This window comes from Falco biarmicus, chromosome 13 (genome assembly GCF_023638135.1).
Source record: "Falco biarmicus isolate bFalBia1 chromosome 13, bFalBia1.pri, whole genome shotgun sequence".
Taxonomy (NCBI): Eukaryota; Metazoa; Chordata; class Aves; order Falconiformes; family Falconidae; genus Falco; species Falco biarmicus.
The window spans coordinates 5,328,123-5,345,634 of NC_079300.1; the positions used below are offsets into that span (position 1 = coordinate 5,328,123).

General features: G+C 43.8%; 1 protein-coding gene across 1 annotated transcript in view; it reads left to right on the plus strand.

Annotated features, from left to right (window-relative positions):
• The window catches only part of LOC130158416 (multiple epidermal growth factor-like domains protein 6), a 200,947-nt gene that overhangs the window by 135,855 nt on the left and 47,580 nt on the right, over positions 1 to 17,512 (plus strand). Inside the window, exons 7-12 of the mRNA XM_056359147.1 lie at positions 2,343 to 2,468; positions 9,196 to 9,318; positions 11,936 to 12,073; positions 14,187 to 14,309; positions 14,889 to 15,011; positions 15,964 to 16,116. Coding sequence (XP_056215122.1) covers positions 2,343 to 2,468; positions 9,196 to 9,318; positions 11,936 to 12,073; positions 14,187 to 14,309; positions 14,889 to 15,011; positions 15,964 to 16,116 — 786 coding nt within the window. The remainder of the gene's footprint in view (positions 1 to 2,342; positions 2,469 to 9,195; positions 9,319 to 11,935; positions 12,074 to 14,186; positions 14,310 to 14,888; positions 15,012 to 15,963; positions 16,117 to 17,512) is intronic.

Consider the following 17,512-nt stretch of genomic DNA (forward strand, 5'->3'; position numbering starts at 1 on the left):
TTTGTTTTTAATGCCTTGATTATGGTAATGTAGTGAATTTAATTTCATTAAAGTTTAATTGACTGGTATCTGGAAAGCAGAAACCCAGACAGAGAACATGTTTATTGTAGTATTGGTCTGTGGTTTTAGTTTGGTGCAAATTCATTGTCTTCATAGGAATTTATTCTTTTTTGAACTCCTAGAAGTGAAAGCAGAGACCCCGATTCATCTCTGGTGCCAACTGTTATCTTTGATGTCTGCCTTATGTAGAAAAGCTGTTGAGATGCAGGTTTTTATGGAGACTTTCACACACTAAGGCTCTTAATAGAGGAAATAACAAAGACAATATCTCTACAAATCTAGAATCTACGTTTTTCCACAGAAGTAAAAGCACAGTGCGTCTGAAGTTATGTTTCTTGTCATTGATAAGGTTGGATTTAAGATGATGGAAAACTCATAGGTTTTAAGAGGCTGCTGTGTTCTGACCCCATGGTTGCTATGTGTACGTCTAAGTGTGTGTGTGTGTATAATACTTGTTATATGCATATATATCATACTCAGGTTTTTTGTACAAATGGGCCATATTACAATAACTTGCCATATTTCTGCCTCAACCCCATGCACGTGCTCAGACCTCCAGCCACAAGCCCTTTTACAAGAGGTGGGATTAGACTCACGACATGCCGAGCCTCTCCCTTTTTCTGATCAAAGATGCATGGCCGGTACCTGGCAGCAGAAGCACATTTCAGCCCATTGCTTCCCTGGTGGCTCTTCCCATCCAGTCTGGCACCTCCTCTCACGCAGCCTGCTCGATACCTCGATAAAAAGGCGTGATAAACCCGGCCACGGCCACTCGGGAAACTCCGCGCTCCCCAGCCGCAGGCAGAGACCCGCACCGCCCCAGCTCTCCGCACACAAGTTCACGCTTGTGCCTTCTGGCTTTGAAGCCTCCAAATTTTTTTTTATGGCAGGTTGCTGCTTATCTCGCCTTACATCCAAATTGGCTTTTGCCTAGAAAATGGCACTTTTAAAAATCGGGATGTATATTCTGTCACTTGGAGCCGATTGAAGGCATTTTTTATCTTCTGAAATATTTTCATCTTATTTGAATATTCTTGCGGAAAAACAGGTCTTTGGATACAAACGTGCAGCAAGCAGGAAGCTTTGAATGTATCGGGTCTGCTGTCTCCCGTGTAGCGATTGAAGTGCTTTCAAGTTACATTGCTAACCGGGTGGGAGGTTTGCAAGCAGAGGTGGAGCTCAGAAGCCAGGGTCAGCGTGCAACGAGGTGTCCTCTGGCTACTTCTGCATATGCACCAATGATAATGTAAAAATTAGCTTCTCTTTTTGTCTTTTTAACACATACTTGGCTGCACAAACTAAGTATTTGCTAATTGATAGCATAGGGTGAAATGTATTCTACAGCAGCTTTTGTGGCTAATGTTTTCTTAATGTCTATTATAGATAAATGAATTAATATGAATATTCTTAAAATAACTATCAAAGCTTTTTGCTGACTTCATTGGGTCTGGAGTTTGGTGCTTTCCATGAAGGACCAAATAGTCTTTCTAGCTACTCATGGAGAACATAATACATCCCCGCTGTTAAAATATATATAGATGCAGTCGTGCACATACTCACACTTACGTATGTACAGCACAATAACAGGTTCAGACGATCCATCTTATTTTTATATGCAGTGTGCGAATAGGTGTGGGTGTGTGTTAATGTGTTTTGGCAGAAGGAGAAATGTTTCTCCAGAGGCTGGGGATACATGTTGAACAAAAAACAGAGTATTAATTTGCTCGGGTAAAAGAAGCAGCATCTTTAGAGACGTACTAAAGACCCTCTTGTTCCTTGTGGTTTATTTTGTAAGTCTGTCCTGTGCAGCTTGTGACTGCTGTCATTTGCAGCTTCCAGTGCATGAGACTGAGGAGATCACCCTGAAAGACAATTTTTTTTTATTTTAATCAATGACAGCAGGGACAAAAATAAACAAACAGCTAATGGGCAAGTGCCAGTAGGGCCGCTCTTTTTTCCCCTCCCCCGGCCCCTTACCTCAGTGGATTCTTGAGTGCTTTGCTGCTGTCAGATCAAAGAGTGGCTGTACTTCAGTCAGCGTTACAGCTCTTAGATCTCACCTGCCTCTCGCTGGAATCACGACTGTCGCCGACGTGGGATGCTGTGTCAAACAAGCGCTGTGAATGCAAGGGAGAGCAATCACACAGGGGATGAGGACAGGTGCATTTATGAAAGCTGTTTGGTGAGATTTGCACATTTTTGCTGTCATTCATGTATTTAAAATAGGAAATAAGTTTCTTGGGTTGTTGATATGTGTTCCTTCAATGCTTCCTTGGTTCCAGCTGTCAGTTCCTGCAGTGTTAACAAGGGGGGCTGTGAGCAGGAGTGCATTCAGCTTGGTGAAGACCGCTACAAGTGCCAGTGCCAGCCGGGCTACCAGCTGAAGAGGGATGCCAGATCCTGTGAAGGTAGGTCCTGCGTTACCTGTCTGGAGACAGACATTAAAGGCAATTTAAAAGACCCCAGGATAGTGCTTTGGGTTGTTGGATTCGTTCATATTTCACCCTGCTTGCCAAAAGCAGTTTTAGGAATCGCTTATTAACAGGATTTTAAAATGACACGTGTTTGAGGTGTGAAGTTCACATTGAGTCACAACTTCAAATGAGATTTTGGCCTCATAGACCCCTGGCTGTTCGTTGCACGCTGATGATGATGACATAGGTTAGGAACGTAAACGTGTTCTAATTCTAACATTTCATTACTCATCAAGTTGTATATAGAGTTGGCCTGTATAACATGTTTTATTCTACATAAAGACTTCTTTATCTGCTTTTGGCTTGTGTTGCTCCTAATCGCAGTCCCATTCATTCATCCTCCCCTTCAGGTTTCTAAGCAAACACTTTCACAAGCAGAACAGAAATGCTACCTTTGGGTTTGATTGTTGGTTAGGGTTTTTTTTCTCACATATCTTAGCATATTCATCAGTTTTTAAGGCAACCCCCCCTTCCCCAACACAAACGCGCACACGGTACCCTTGCATATGCCAGAGAAAGATAGGGCCAAATTTATGGATTTACTGCGCTAAAATTCCTGTCACAAAACCGTTTCCATATGGCTTCTCTTCTGCTCAGAGATTTTATATGCTGTGTGTAAAGTGTAAGTAAATCCTGCTGTTCAGCTTGCTTCCAATTCACGCTGTGTGCAACGAGCACTTGGCCTTCGGTTCTGGCCTCCCCAGGCCCTGCCCTCCGCAGAGCCTGCGCACACCGCGCTGCAGCAAGTGCCCACAGCCAGCTCGCCTCACCATCTCTCACCGGGTGGCCACTTTTTGTTCCCGAGACTGTCGGAAGGAGTTGGAAAATAGGAGCTTTAGTGGGAAGAGGGCATCACAGACCTTCCCCCACTGTTCTCCAGTGCATTTCCAAACCTCTCACAGCTCCTCCACTGCCTCTCCCACTCAAGGCATCCTTGGCCAAGGCAGCTGGGTATACAGAGCCCTGCAAAAAAACTCTTTGGCTTTTTTTTGTGGTGGTGTGGTGGGACAGAGGTTGGATTGGCAGGGTGTAAGTATGGCACTGCCTGGTCAGGTGGGAGTTGTCCCTTTTGGGTGGTCATGGAGCAGTTCAGACCTCTGTTGTTTGGAGGTTTAGAGCCACTTCACGCTCTACCTATCTCAGCCGCCAGCAACTGGTTCAGCTCAGCAGCAAAACGAGCAGGCTCAGTCCCCTAATTAGTGAGGTTTTGCCACCACACAGACAGCTGTGGCCGTTCGCTCCCTTGTGTCGTGGGGCTGATGAAGGTCAGCCACCCACCGAAGGCAGCAGTTTGTCACCAGGTGGTAATTACTGAACAGTGGAGAGGGGCCAAGGTCAGATTTGTCTGCGAGTAAGACCTTATCTGGAGTTCATGTGTATGCCTGGTTACCTACGTTCAGAGTGGTGTAAATCAAAATAGAATAGTGCACCCCCGCCCCAGGACAGCTGTGCTCAGAGGAAGGAGAATCTCTCTCACAAGGAGAGCTCAGCTGCCAAAATGAAGACCAAGTAGGATGCTTTTCTCCCATAAATACCTTAGCAAATAAATGCCTGGGAGAGAAAAGTGCTAGGTAAGGCAATGGACAAGATTTTTACAGGAACAAATGATCGTAAAGTGGCAATGAGTGCATTTGGGTTGGCAATTAGAGATGTTTTAAGTAGAAAAGGTGGGAGGAGGTGAGCCTGGCTGCTTTTAATTTCCACGGATAGAGAAACTACAGCGGGCTAGCTGTGCTGCCAGTGTGGAGTCATCCCTGCTGACTCTTGGGAGCTAGTACTGCACCCCATGGCCCTGAAAGCCTGTACAGAACCACACAAGCCCAGCAGGGTGGTGCAGCATTCAGCATGGAGGAAAACCGACGGGATGGAGTGGTGTGGCATCAGGCAAAATTGTAAGATAGCGCCAGGGGTGAGACATGTATGGATGCAGTCAGCAGCGGCTGTGCTAGCTGTGTAAGAGGGTGGGCTATACAGGATGTGTGTTAGAGTGAATTCCCCATTGGGTTATCCATGGGTGGCAAGAACAAATATCTTTCTCAAGCCACTTTGAGTTTTCTTTCTGTAAGTCAATGCTCTTTCCACCCCTAACTTTTCCTGCCATGAGAAGGAAATTTTACTCCTCACCACTTCATATTTTCTCCACGTAAAGTCTTGCTGTGAGCAAGAAAATTAACTTGATAAGGCCCAGTTCTCTTTCTTTAGGTGCTTTAGAGGTCATGGCAGATAGGACTGGAGACTGTTCTTTACAACCTTGCAGTGAAGGTCTGGAAGGCCCACAGCACACACAGAGCCAATACTCATGCTTCACCAAGAGCATTGCTGCCATCCCAGATCAGTGCATCGCCACGGCTTTTTCAGATGAGGTTCCTGGATGTTCTGGGACTTCTAGGAAACAAAACCATTCCAGTACATTTTTTTGCCATAGTGTTCACAGCTTGGAATAGAGCTTTGTAGGATGGAGTCTGTTATCTACTAAAGTTAAGTTAAACAGTAAGAGACAAATATGTTGGAAAAAGAACACTAGTGAGCTATTTTTAGCTTTTCCTGAAACCTGTCTATAACAGGAAGGAACAGACGTGTCAGTGGAAAACAAGTCAATCGGAGGTTGCCTTATGTCCTGAAGATCTTTCCTTTATGAACATTTGTCTTGTCTAAGGACTTTTAAGACTGCTTTCTTTATTCAGATTACTATGTTTTAGTAACATCTACCCTATAATTTATTATTTGCTTGTTGTCATGTCACAGAGTATTACAAGTTTTACTCTATGCTGTAATCATTCTCAAATTAAAGCTTTAGCTGCTCTGAAAACCTTTATAATATGCAGGTTTAACAGATGCTGTTTGATAGTGATTTCATTTAGTTTAACCAAATAGAAAAAGAATCGGCAAATAACTCGTTATTTTATATCGGCAAGGAACAAGTTCTTGCTTGAAGCCAAATCCTTTGTAGACTGCAAATTGTTGAACTGCAGAGCCAAGTTGTCAGCCTTGAAAGCGTCATGTAGAATGAAGTGCTGCTGTCCCTTGGAAACCTATTTGCCACCTATCCTGTTGAAAGTCCAACACAAAATTTCAGTTCTACATCCTTAACAATGTTTTGTTGTTTGGTTGGTTGGCTTGGTTTTTTTAATATATCAGATTTTGATATGAAAACTCTGGCTTTTAACCCAAGTCAGACCTGTCCAAACAGTCCCGTTAGGTCCATGCAAAGTCTTTATTTGGGTAAATACATCTGTATGCTTCCAGCAGGTACATGTTCCAGAAATAAACTCATGAACCACAGTGAAATCTTTGAAGTGGAGGCTTCTGTACAGACTTTATAAATGTGTTTCTAAGTACTTGCCACTTAGAGCAACTTATCCTTGAAATAGTATATTATTGTCTGAGAAAAGAAAAAAATCCTGATGTGCAACATGAATGGCATATGGGTTTAGATTGAGGGAGTTTTTTTAGGGCCCTTCAGCATTTATTTCCTGGAGAGACTTTTAAATACACATTGTTCCATGGCGAACTCCACCCTTGTATGTGTTTATGGGTTCACACATTGGAGTGCTAATTGCTCTTGTTTAGAGCAACTCTTGAAATCTGCTCAGTTACAGCAAAATAAGAATAAAATGTACTTTTCTTGTCCTACTTCCAAGGTGTAATACGAGCCCAGTTTCCTGCTGTTTAAGGCATTGTTCCTGCTCTATGAAAAATGCCGTCCAGCAACAAAGAAAATAGTGCACAGAAAAACAACGGCTTTACTATACACAAAATTCTGTCAAGTATTTTTTTCCTAATCTAAGCTCTTACAGCTACAGTAATCTTTGCTGTTAGTTGTAACGATGGCAGGTAAGACCATTTTCAGACAAAAATGTGACCTTTAAGTTGACAGTGTGCTGTAATTGGTTTCAGTGATAGACCCCTGCACAAGTGGGAATGGAAGATGCTCACAAATCTGTCAAAATGAGAAAGGAATTGCAAAATGTGAGTGTCACCCAGGGCATTATCTTTCTGCAGACAAAAAGTCCTGTTTGGGTAAGAAACTATGGACTGTTTATTGGAAAGGAAGGTATTAATCAGTGCTCTGGCTTACTGAGCTTGGAATGGAAAGCTATATGTTATTCAAATATATGTATGCATTTTGAAACAGCATTTCTGTGGTATTTATGTCAGCCAGTAGTCTTGAAGGACCATTTTAGTAATGAAAATTACTCTGTGATCTCTTAAATCATGCTTTCTAGAGACTGGATTTGTAGATGCTGTACTGTTATTCCTGTAGGGTCCCTTTAAAATAATGCCCCAGATACAGCTCCTGGAAAGTTGGTTCAAGTAACACTCTGAACCAGGTCACTGAAAACCTATTTAGAATTCAAAGGGCTTTTTAGCTGGAGAACTGTTTCCATATTAATAGAGAAACTACTGTGAAGGAAGAAATTGTGAAGTGTGAGATTTCCAAAGAGAGGAGCTTAAAAAGTTGAATTCCAAAGTCCTGTATTTAGTCTGGGATTTTCAAAAGGATCTAAAGCATTTCTGACCTGAAATGTGGGGGAATTAAAGATCAAAATACCTGCTTTTCTTTTGCAATATGAAGCTTGGAAGCTAGATAGTTTATCAGTTTCAGGAAGTAAAAGGCACTTGTGGACCTCATAGTGCACAGATTTTTAACAGCCTTGTCAGGATCAGGGTATGTATTCAGACACGAATTTTAAACTCCTCCTTTTGAAGACATGGCCACAATTTTGCCAATATTTAAACTGTTGTTTTATGTATAGAGGGTGCTGGGTTCTTTGCAAAATATTTACTTCCTACCCGGAGTATTATAGTCCAGTTGTCTGTAAACCCTCCTTTGAGTAGCACTGCACAGCTCAGCGATTCCCCTCTCTTACTGGCGTTACTCATGAGTAAGGTTACTGAAAAAGCAAAGTATTTTCAAGTAGCATAGACACTTCAGTGATGATTAATAGATGGAAACAGCAGTGGGTTTAATACTAGGGTCAATATGTTACTCGTTTTATCTTGAATGCATGTTGACAATTCTGTTAATTTATCTATAAGCTAAAGCACTAGGTAGCTTGCAGCGTTATATATGGGAACAAATTATCTTCCCAGCCTCATGGCAACAGTCTTTTGAATCATTAAGTATCGTGTCTTACCATGGATATACAATTATTGTTTTTTCTCCTAGAAATTATTCAACGTCTTTTGCAAAATTCAAGCTGCTATTTGACTCTGGAAACCGAGCTAGGAGACAGAGGGCAACTAATGTGTCATACTTCAGCTATTAGCTGTATGTGCAAGATAGGAAGAAACATGTGCAGGATGGTGACTGTGGTTCAGTTTTCCAACTTTTTATTTTTCTGTTTGAAAAAGCAGAAAAAGAGAAAAGAACATTTACAGCATTTGCCAACATACTCTACTTGCAAAATGGCAATTACAGAAAAAGGAGAAATAACCCATTTTATTCTAAACAGCAGCTCCTCACATTGCTGCTTCAGAGAAGCTGTCATTTATCCTGAAATTTTCATGAGTTGGTGTGTGGTGTTTGCACTGCCTGGGGCCTCTTTTTGCAAGTAGGCTGATTGCATTCGTAAAGCTCCTTGTGTTCAAGTACAAGGGGCCATGAATACGGTGCTGGTTACAGCACAGACGGAGGAAAAAATCTGTTAGTGGTTTGCCGTGGTAAAAGGTGAGGAGCTGCACACTGGATTGTTCTCTCCCGTGTGCGAGACACTGACCCAGGACTGCTGCAATAAATAATCTGTATTTTGCGAGTGAAATATCAGAACAAGAGGAGAAGAAGGAGGTAGGTTAGGGGTTTGCCATGTGCAAGATAATTCCAGTCTTTGCACAGGGGCTGGCGTTTTCTGCAGCTGTGTTCCACAGCAGCAGTATTTAGCATAAGGTTTTGCTTTGCTTTTATTCAATAATTATTCCTTAAAAGTATTTTTGCGTTCCACTGAGATTTTAAGAAGATGGATGCCTTTGGCATTTAACTCCACAACGCAGACTAGTGGGTGTAAAGCTGAGGAAGAGACTGCTTGACATAGGACTGGGCAAAGAATGTTCTCCCCACCTACAGCCCTTCACCTTTTTCCTTTTCTTACAGGTGGGGCAAAACTCCCCTGGTAGAGTAGGTGCCTTCCTGCTGCACCTCTGTAGAAGCAGCTGCGTGATTCAGGGATGTGACAGAGATCTGTCTCCATTGTACCTTCTGAAACCCAGCCACCACTTAATCCAAATAATTTTACACTCAGAAAATAGTCAGCTTTTTCCTGCTCATTCATTTAACTATAATGGCATTGAGGACCTAGTGATGATTTTAGGGTACTGGGAGATAGGACTTCCTTCTGAGTTCTTCATGTGACTTCTTTTGTCATTGCTTTTTTTACAAGACTAATAAAGTTGCTTTGGCTGATACTGTAAACATAACATTTGGTATTGTAAACGTTCACATGGAGAGGTTCAAAGTCAACAGTGTTTAGAAAAGAAGATTATTTTGGAGAATGTTGCTGTGAGTTCACTGTTCCTGGATTCATCAGGTGGTGTCAGCTGTAGGCTAAAATCAGGATGCTCTTTTCAGTGGATGTTTGGAAATACAGCTGTGTATGTGTAGAGCAGTATTATTTTTTATTTTAATATGCAAATGAATATTTTTGCCTTTCTCTCTGTTTCGTAGATGTTGACGAGTGTGCAGAAGGGAGAGCCAGGTGTGCTCATCGTTGTGTGAACACTCTGGGATCCTTCACCTGTGTCTGTAATCCCGGCTTTGAGCTGGGGGCTGATGGAAAGCAGTGCTACCGTAAGTGACACTTTTACAGCTATGCATTTCAGGTTATCTTACCTGCAAACTGCTAGGCTTCAGTTTTAATTCAGTCAGATTAGCACTCCCAGCAAAATGCTAAAAAGTATGCAAAAGCTCAAGCTTAATACGGTGTTCTTCACCTTCTGCTACTGCTGGTTGTGCAGGTTGGTACATTCCTAAGTGTTCACAGACCTTAATTACTGCATCTCAAAGAGTAAACAGCCCGGTTGGTTTATCTTCAGAGTCTGGTGAATTCTGCTGCAAAGCTACTAAAATATTGCTATTCTATAAAATATATTAATTCCTGCCCTCTTATTCTTCATGTTTCCATATTTTTTTATATTTCTTATATGCTGGATCTGATGCAAAAGAAAACCATCATGATGTTCCACTCTTGTCTTTATTTGTCTCAGTTTACTTGTGTTCCTCCTGAGATTATTGAGGCTTTTTAGTAGATGCTTTTAAAACAAAGGGAAAAAAGCAAGACTGGGGATGACAAAAATATTTGAACAACTAAAATGTCCTAAACTGAAGTGATACTGAGCCCTGTTGTCTTCCTTCCCATAACTTAACTCATGCCAGCGGGGTTTCTTAACCAACACTGCTTTTCATGAGAAGGGGACTGACTCCCAGCGCTGTTAGTTGACAGGTAATCCCTGGGCTGTCCTTGAGGGCAAATTTAGATTAATAAAGGAGGTGATGTGGAAGAGTTGGTGTTATTATGGACCTAACATAAGCTCATTGGAATGCAGACAAAAGCATGACCTGTTTTAGCAAAGAGGTGGGCAAAGATTGTTCAATCTTAATAATACTGTGCAAGAACTTTCAGCACAGTTTCCTTAGGAAAATATGCTGCATGCCAGGGAATTATTGCTTTCTTTAAGAATGTGCATATAAGAAATACTTAAGGATAAAATTCAGTTTCAAAGCATTAACATACATTAAAAACAAAAACCAATTACACGAGAGACATCCTGGAGAATTATTTCATAGGTGATGGGGAACTGTGAGTAGTACAATGGTGGAGGAAATGCAATTAATATATAGATACGAAATCATCTCTTACAGGGATAAAAAATTGGCTTAGACCACTTAGATTTCATTGTGATTTTCTGATAATATTTTTCACCAAATCTCAGGGGACGGTGGTTCTCTGTGCCTTATGTACAATATTACAGAGCAAACAATAAAAATAAAAACATTCTGCATATATTTATGATCAGGATTATCCCAGTGTTTGAGCAATTTACAATCTTTGTTTATTCTTTCGTTTCCCCAGTGGCATGGGGAAGAGCTGTTATTCCATTTTTACTGATGAAGAGCTGAGACAAAGTAAATGATGGAGATGGCGTATAAAGTCAGATTCTGCATTTGATTGGCAAGTTTCCTAAATCCCAGCTTAACACACTGGACAGGAGACTAGATTTCATCTCCGTGGTGCAAAAAATCTTACTATGCATGAAATGTATCCCTCGGTATATGTTCTCTTAATTCATACCCTGTCCCAGCTAGACTTGCATTTCTTGTTGGCAGGCAGGTTGCTCCCTGGGGACACAAAAAGAGGTAGGATGGGAGCCACTGGCACAGGTGTGTGCCTGGGCCGTGGGGCAACGCCATCCTTCTGTACCAGGTCTGAGGGCCCCCGCTCTGAGCTGGGCTGTTTCTGGAAGGACGGTGGCTCCTTTAGGGAGAGTGTTTCTCAGTTCCCCTACATATTATGGGAAATTAATTCCTCTCTAAATCGCTCTGTAACAAGATAATCCATCAAATTCTTCAAGAGAAACTTTATAACTGACCTTATTGTTTCTTTTCATCCCAAAGAAATCATCTAAGGAAGTACCTGGGTGGGGGTGAGGTGGCCAGATGCTCCCTTTCCTGTAGGAGGGTTTCTGCTGGACCTGGCCATGGTGCTGTGAGGAGTGCCCAGCACAACCGAGCGCAGGAGGGGGGGGGGGGTCTGTCAGGGCGAAGGGGACTGGCGACAGCATCGTACCACCACCCTGTCTTAATTGCAGGGGGGACAAAGTCTTAGCAGAGGAGCTGCCGTGTGCCCCCTTGAAGGGACATCCGAGGGTCAAACACTGCGAATTGGTTTGCTCTGCGATTCGGTGTCAGGCTCGCCCACAGGACCCTGCCGTGGAAGTTTAAGATGTTTGTGTTTGGTGGACGTTTCAGAATCTGACTCTCTCCCATTCGCATACAAAACCAAAAGCTGCGTTTTGGAAAGCATAAGCAGTCTGGGTTGAGATGGGCCACCTGGGCTCCTCAGATGGTTCCTTTCCTCCTTTGAGGCAAGGGCAGAACTTGCTGTTGCGTTCAAACAAAACATAAATCTCAGGAAACCTGTGAACGCTCCCGTAGCAGGCAGGCTGCTGAAGTGGTGAGCCGGCTTCATGTTACCAAAGTTGAGAGCATCCTCTGTTATGACACAAGGAGACATAACCGGAGTTCGGTGACTCCAAAATGTGCTCTGCTCGGGTGTGTGTGGGAGCTGAGTTTATATTTCCTGCTACAGCGGTCGGCTTATGGATGCTTTTTTACAGAAGGCTTATTCTCCAGTGACTCTCCCCCTGTGCTTGCTTTTTAACATCCTTTTGATTTATTTCTCTGCAAGGCATCGAAATGGAAATTGTCGATAGCTGCCAGGAGAACAACGGTGGCTGCTCTCACCGCTGCGAGCACACGACTGCGGGGCCGCGCTGCTCCTGCGATGACGGCTATCGCCTCGAGTTTGATGGCAAAACGTGCGCAGGTAATTCATGGCAAATGCTGCATCTCTGCGGGAGTAGGGAGGTGATGTGGCAGGTCTCTCTGCAAGGGGACCCTGCAGGAGAGCTGTCGCTCAAGGAAATAACTTCCCATCCCCTTCCCTTCTTCTACATTTTAATTAATACTGTCCTCTGATGCTTCCTCCACTGCTGCTCCAGCCTGCCTTGCTCTGCATGTTTGCTGGGATTATTAATTAACAAGGGGAAGGAGTTCTGCCTCCTAAATGGAAGATGACACTTTGGTGCATCACCAGCTGTTATGGCCGTATCTCATTGTGTCCAGCCCAAGTATTGCTTGCCTGACTTTTTTTCCCTCCCCTTCCTCAGCCAGTGACTGGGAGGAAGGTCGGCTCTGGCTGGGAGCTCTGGCACTGCGGTTCTGAAGTGCTTTGTGCGCAAACTCCGCTTTGTGTTATGGAAGTTGCTGTATTTCCATCAGATTTGCTCAGTGATGAGATTGCACTTCTGGCTGTGAGAAGTCTCACTCAGGAAGTGAAAGCAATAGAGTTAGATTTGTTTTTGTTTTGAGAGAAGAGCTTAAAAAGTCGTTCACATTTTAAATGATTTTACTATGTGATTTTTTTTCTTTTATCTTTTGTTGTTGTTCATGGCTTTTGCTATGCAAACTGTATCTCATTCTGGTTTAGGCTTGCTGTCACTATGTCATTAAAATTTTAAGGAATAGCAAAGAAGAAGCAGGGTGTTGGGGGGAAGGAAAGGAAGAGCAGGCATCACAGAGCAGTATAGTGAGACATGAGGAGAGGCAGAGAGCAGGAGCACTGGTGAATGGGAGAAGCATTACCCGTGGGAGTCTTGCAACTAAAAAAGCCAAGTGCTGGAGAGAGGAAGGAGCAGGGGAGGAGGGGAGCATGGAGGTTTGCACGGGCGGTTGATGCTGGAGCTAAAAAAGCAAAAGCAAAGAAGGTCAGGGAGGCAGATCTGGACTCAGAGCCTTGCGGGGGTGGGCTGGGTTACGCACTCCTGTTTGTGTATGGATGAGAGCAGGCAGAGCAGCCTCCTGCCCGTGCCCCAGCTCACTGACCTGCTGATGGAGATTTCAGAGGGAAGCAGTTCCTCTGGACACAGCGAGGGAAGTGAGAGCACAGGGGAAGGGTTCGGCAAGGCTGAGGACATGAAAAGCTGCTCTTAACAGCAAAAATCTTTTTGTTGGATGCAGGTTTCGCATTCCTACACAGACAAGGGGCTGTTGCTAGACCCCAGAGCAAGGCATCAACTGACACACTGCAGAGGAGCTGGGCTTGTGACATTTCTGGAAAACACTCCATGTTCAACTAACCTGCATTAATCATTTTCGTGCTGACCTCCTCACCTCAATTGATTAATTACATTTTCTTTCTCCTTTTCCTCCTGTCGGTGTTTTCTAATAATGTTGGTACTCCTTCCAAGGTTAATTGAGACACTGACCTTTCCCATCTGCGGCTGCTCGTGTGGGTAACGTTCAAAAGTGTTTTGCAGACTCAGCATTGACAAGGTGGTCCTTGAATGGCCGCCGACCCGCTCAGCAGGCTGCAAGGGTTGACACCAGCTGAGAGCCTGCAGTGAAAAGATAACAGCTCGATTCTCCTATCTAATCACTGGAACAGCAGCGTCGACGATACCAATTTCCAGATGGACACAGGGCAGGATAAGGCAATGGGCAATTAGTTATCAAAAACTACAGTTGCACCTAGCAGGCTGCTGATGTCCAGCAAGGGCACTGATGGATCGGAGCGCTGTTTCACTGATAGTTTGCATTGAAAAAGGTAGAACGTAAAAAAGTCCAAATGGTTAAACCTAAATTACTGTTGAATAGATGGTATTTGTGGGCCGATGAGACATAGTTATTGTCTGTTTTGTAAATTGCCTCGTGGCAGCTAAGGTTTGCAGCCAAGATGGCTCTCCCTGGGCATGGAGGGTACTGGCTGCTGGGAGAGAAGGTAGAAGGCAGCCGCTGTCAGGATTCGGACAGTGTTTTCTGTGGGTGAAGGGAGAGGAAGACGTAAAGGCATGTTCTGAAAAGCACGGTAGCTACTGAGCAAAACTGCGGCAGCAGCTCGGACGGTGTCTGAGGCTGAACGAGCTGCCCCTTCCTCGCAGAGCTGGACGAGTGTGAGACCGGGGAGTCCTGCTGCTCCCAGTTCTGCATCAACTACGCGGGTGGCTATGAGTGTGCCTGCAAAGCGGGGTTCCAGCCCAACGCCGACGGCTGCGCCTGCGACGGTGAGTCCTTTGATATCAGTGGCTCGCTCTGAGCACAACAGCAGGTAGAAGAAATGCTGATAAAGCTTGTCACAGGGCTTTGTGGGCATTTCCCTAATAATAGAATCAGTGACCATACACCAGCTTTGCCAATAAGGTTTTACAAACGTGTGATTTCCACTTCGTGAGGCTGGAATACAGTAATAACCCAGCATCCAGCATGGAGAAGCAGGGCTGTGGGAGACAAGCCAGCAGAGAGGAACTTCTCCTTCTCTCTCCATGGACACTGTATATTGATGTGTGTTAAAGACTACTTCTACGAAAGGAGAGCCCTCAAAATAACTGAAGGATCAACTGAGCTTAACAGCTTAAAGCAGCTGTTTTCACTTGAGACAAAAACATAGGTGAAATAATCCGTTCCATGTTGCCCTGAAATGTTTTAATATCTCCAATAGTAGTGAGAAACTGAGAGTCCCAAAGTACTAAGAAAATCGGGTTTTCTTACATGCAGAATAATTTTTCAGATGCAGCCAGGCATGGAGTGCACTCTTCAAGCAGAGGTACTTGTGCCTAATCAGCATTTACATCTGTTTTTTCTAGATGTGGATGAATGTCAGCTAGATAATGGCAACTGCGACCATTTCTGTGTTAATTCTCTGGGGTCATACGAATGTGCATGTAAGGAAGGTTACAGGCTTGGTCTTAACAGGTGGTCCTGCATCGGTAAGTTGTTTTTATGTCTTGAAGGCCATTATGTATTTCCCACTGATTTAAAGTGTGAATTTGGAACTGGGATTTTCACAAATCCTGGGATTTTAGGAGCCAAATTTGAGCCGCCTCTGAATGGGGCCAGGGGAGGGCTACGTGTGACAAGGGGATCCCACGTTCATCCTCGAGTAGTGGGTTTTGCCAGAGATTAATGGGAGATGAACGCTTAAACCCACTGGAAATGTTTGAAAACCTAAACCTTGTGCTTTAGAAATAAATATTACTCTGACAGTTTTCTTGCACTATTTCATGAAGTTTAACATGCTGTGGAAAAAAAAGGTAGCCAGATTCTGCTTCGATGAACCACGGCAAGTTTTCCACTAAAGCGATGGTGTGATTCTGGACTTCTGCCAGTGTAACCAGCACAGAGTTTAGCCTAGCAGCTTACTTCTATAACAGTTTAGCACCTGCTAAACCTTGGGCAGAGTTTAATATTTTAACCAACACCAAAAAGAAAGCCAACTGATTTCCCATCATTTTGAGACTCAAATTCTAGTTTTTCTGAAAATAAATTGGACATCAGCCTCACTCTATATTTGTCATCTCCAAAATGAGCTAAATTAATGACCTTAATTAACTAAAATAATCTCAAACTTCAAGTGAGGAAAATTAAACTCCTTGTTTAATTTTTCTTGGACTCTGCAGGACCAGACTTTAATTTCCAGAAGAAAGGAAAGGGAAATATATTTTTTTTCTGCCCCTTTTCTCTTATTTGGATAGCAGAAACCCTGTTTATAAATACAGATGAGAAAATGAATCGACTGGAGCTGCTGTGCAGACTGCACAGGGGTGTAGCTAGAAACCTACCAGCATTAAAAAAAAAAAAAAAAAAAATTAAAATGAAAGGCAAGTGTCATGGAGGAAGACTCAGGGCCAGATCCTGTTGGCATGTGTGTGTCAGCCCTAGGTGGAGATGAGGCAGATGCCGAGGAGGCGGTGGGGCTCGCTGGGGCTCCGGGGCTGCAGTTCAGAGGTTCCCCCCAGCTCCTTCGCTATGCACTTGGTGCCCTCTATGAGGATGAAGACCCACGAGGAGAGCTCACCCTGGTGCAAAGGGTCGGTGAGTGAACAGCATCATTTCTAGCCATCACAGCAAACTGGGGGAATGGGCTCGGAACGAGGATCCGGGGCAAGAGTTTATGCAGGGCTCGCTGAGTTTAAGCTGTCAGGAGGAGCAGAGGAGGGATGAGCATTAATCCTGCTTTCTGCCTGTCCTCCGTGCCAGCAGGGAGGAAGCATCACATGCGCCATCCCAAATGGGGTATGTTTGAGGAACGTGGAGGCTCCCCAGTCACGGCTGCTGCTGCCTGGATGTGGTGGGGGGGGATGTGGAGGGAGGCAGGGGAAAAGCGAGCAGCACAGGAAGCAAGGGGTGAGAGGCTTCTTGGAAAAATTGGGTGTCTGCACAAAGCCCTGGAGGCAACAGACCGAAGAGAGATGCTCTTCCTCCCAGGGACGAGAGGATTGCGTGGGTTTCTGCAACGCACAAAATCAAAAAACCACCAAAGTTGCTAAGTTGCTCTATTGAGAGCAAGCCCTTGGGAAACACTCCTATGGGGGCATGTGTGCCTGTTTACAAGCCCTTTTATAATACTTGGAGGGGGTTTTGCTCAAATTATTTGTATTCTTGCTTGGGGTAACACACAGCCCTTTGGAGATTCAGGTCTCTTAATGCTATGGGCGTGTTCTCCAGGAAAAGCAAGGACCCATCCACATAGAGCTCAGGCTGGCCAAGGGCTCAGCACAGCTGGGGGCAAACACACAAGTCACAGGACTGGGTGCAGAGCAGCTTTGCATCCCACCCGGACTTCGCATGACTTCTGTCTTTCCACTTGAAGCTGGAAACTTCCCCACTTGAAGAGTACTATGAGTTGAAACACTGTGCTTGCTTTCTGATGAGTGCAGCATGTGCTGGTGGGTCACCAGGCAGGAATGGGATTTCTTATTTTTGTTATGTATGTCCTGTGATTTTTATATGAGCTCTAATTACTCATCTGAGAACTGTGCCTTACAGCAAAACCCAGGAACTGGTCTTGCCTTTAATAAAAGATTAACTTATTTTTATGAACAAAACTGTTAAGACCTCCCAAATCACATAGCATCCAGCCAGACTCAACGACATCGATAACCAATTGGGAAACTGATAAATGAGATAACCACAGGCAAAATTATCAGGCCTAGAAACCACAATCAAATATTTATTGACCAGTTTTTGCATGTTTTATTTATATTTAGCCACATAAATTTGGTTGTAATCAGTCATAGCTGAGCATCTGCACTTTTTCTAAAGCTGAGGCTTTTCAGCACGTGATGATTTGTAGGAAAAGGTGATGGAGAAATGAAACTTTTAATGGTGTAGTAATTTCTTTTACCTCCCAATTATTAATTTATTTCTTATGCTTTCAAACATATTTTTGTGCTGCCATCTATATTATAAAAATGCCCATGCTTTAGCA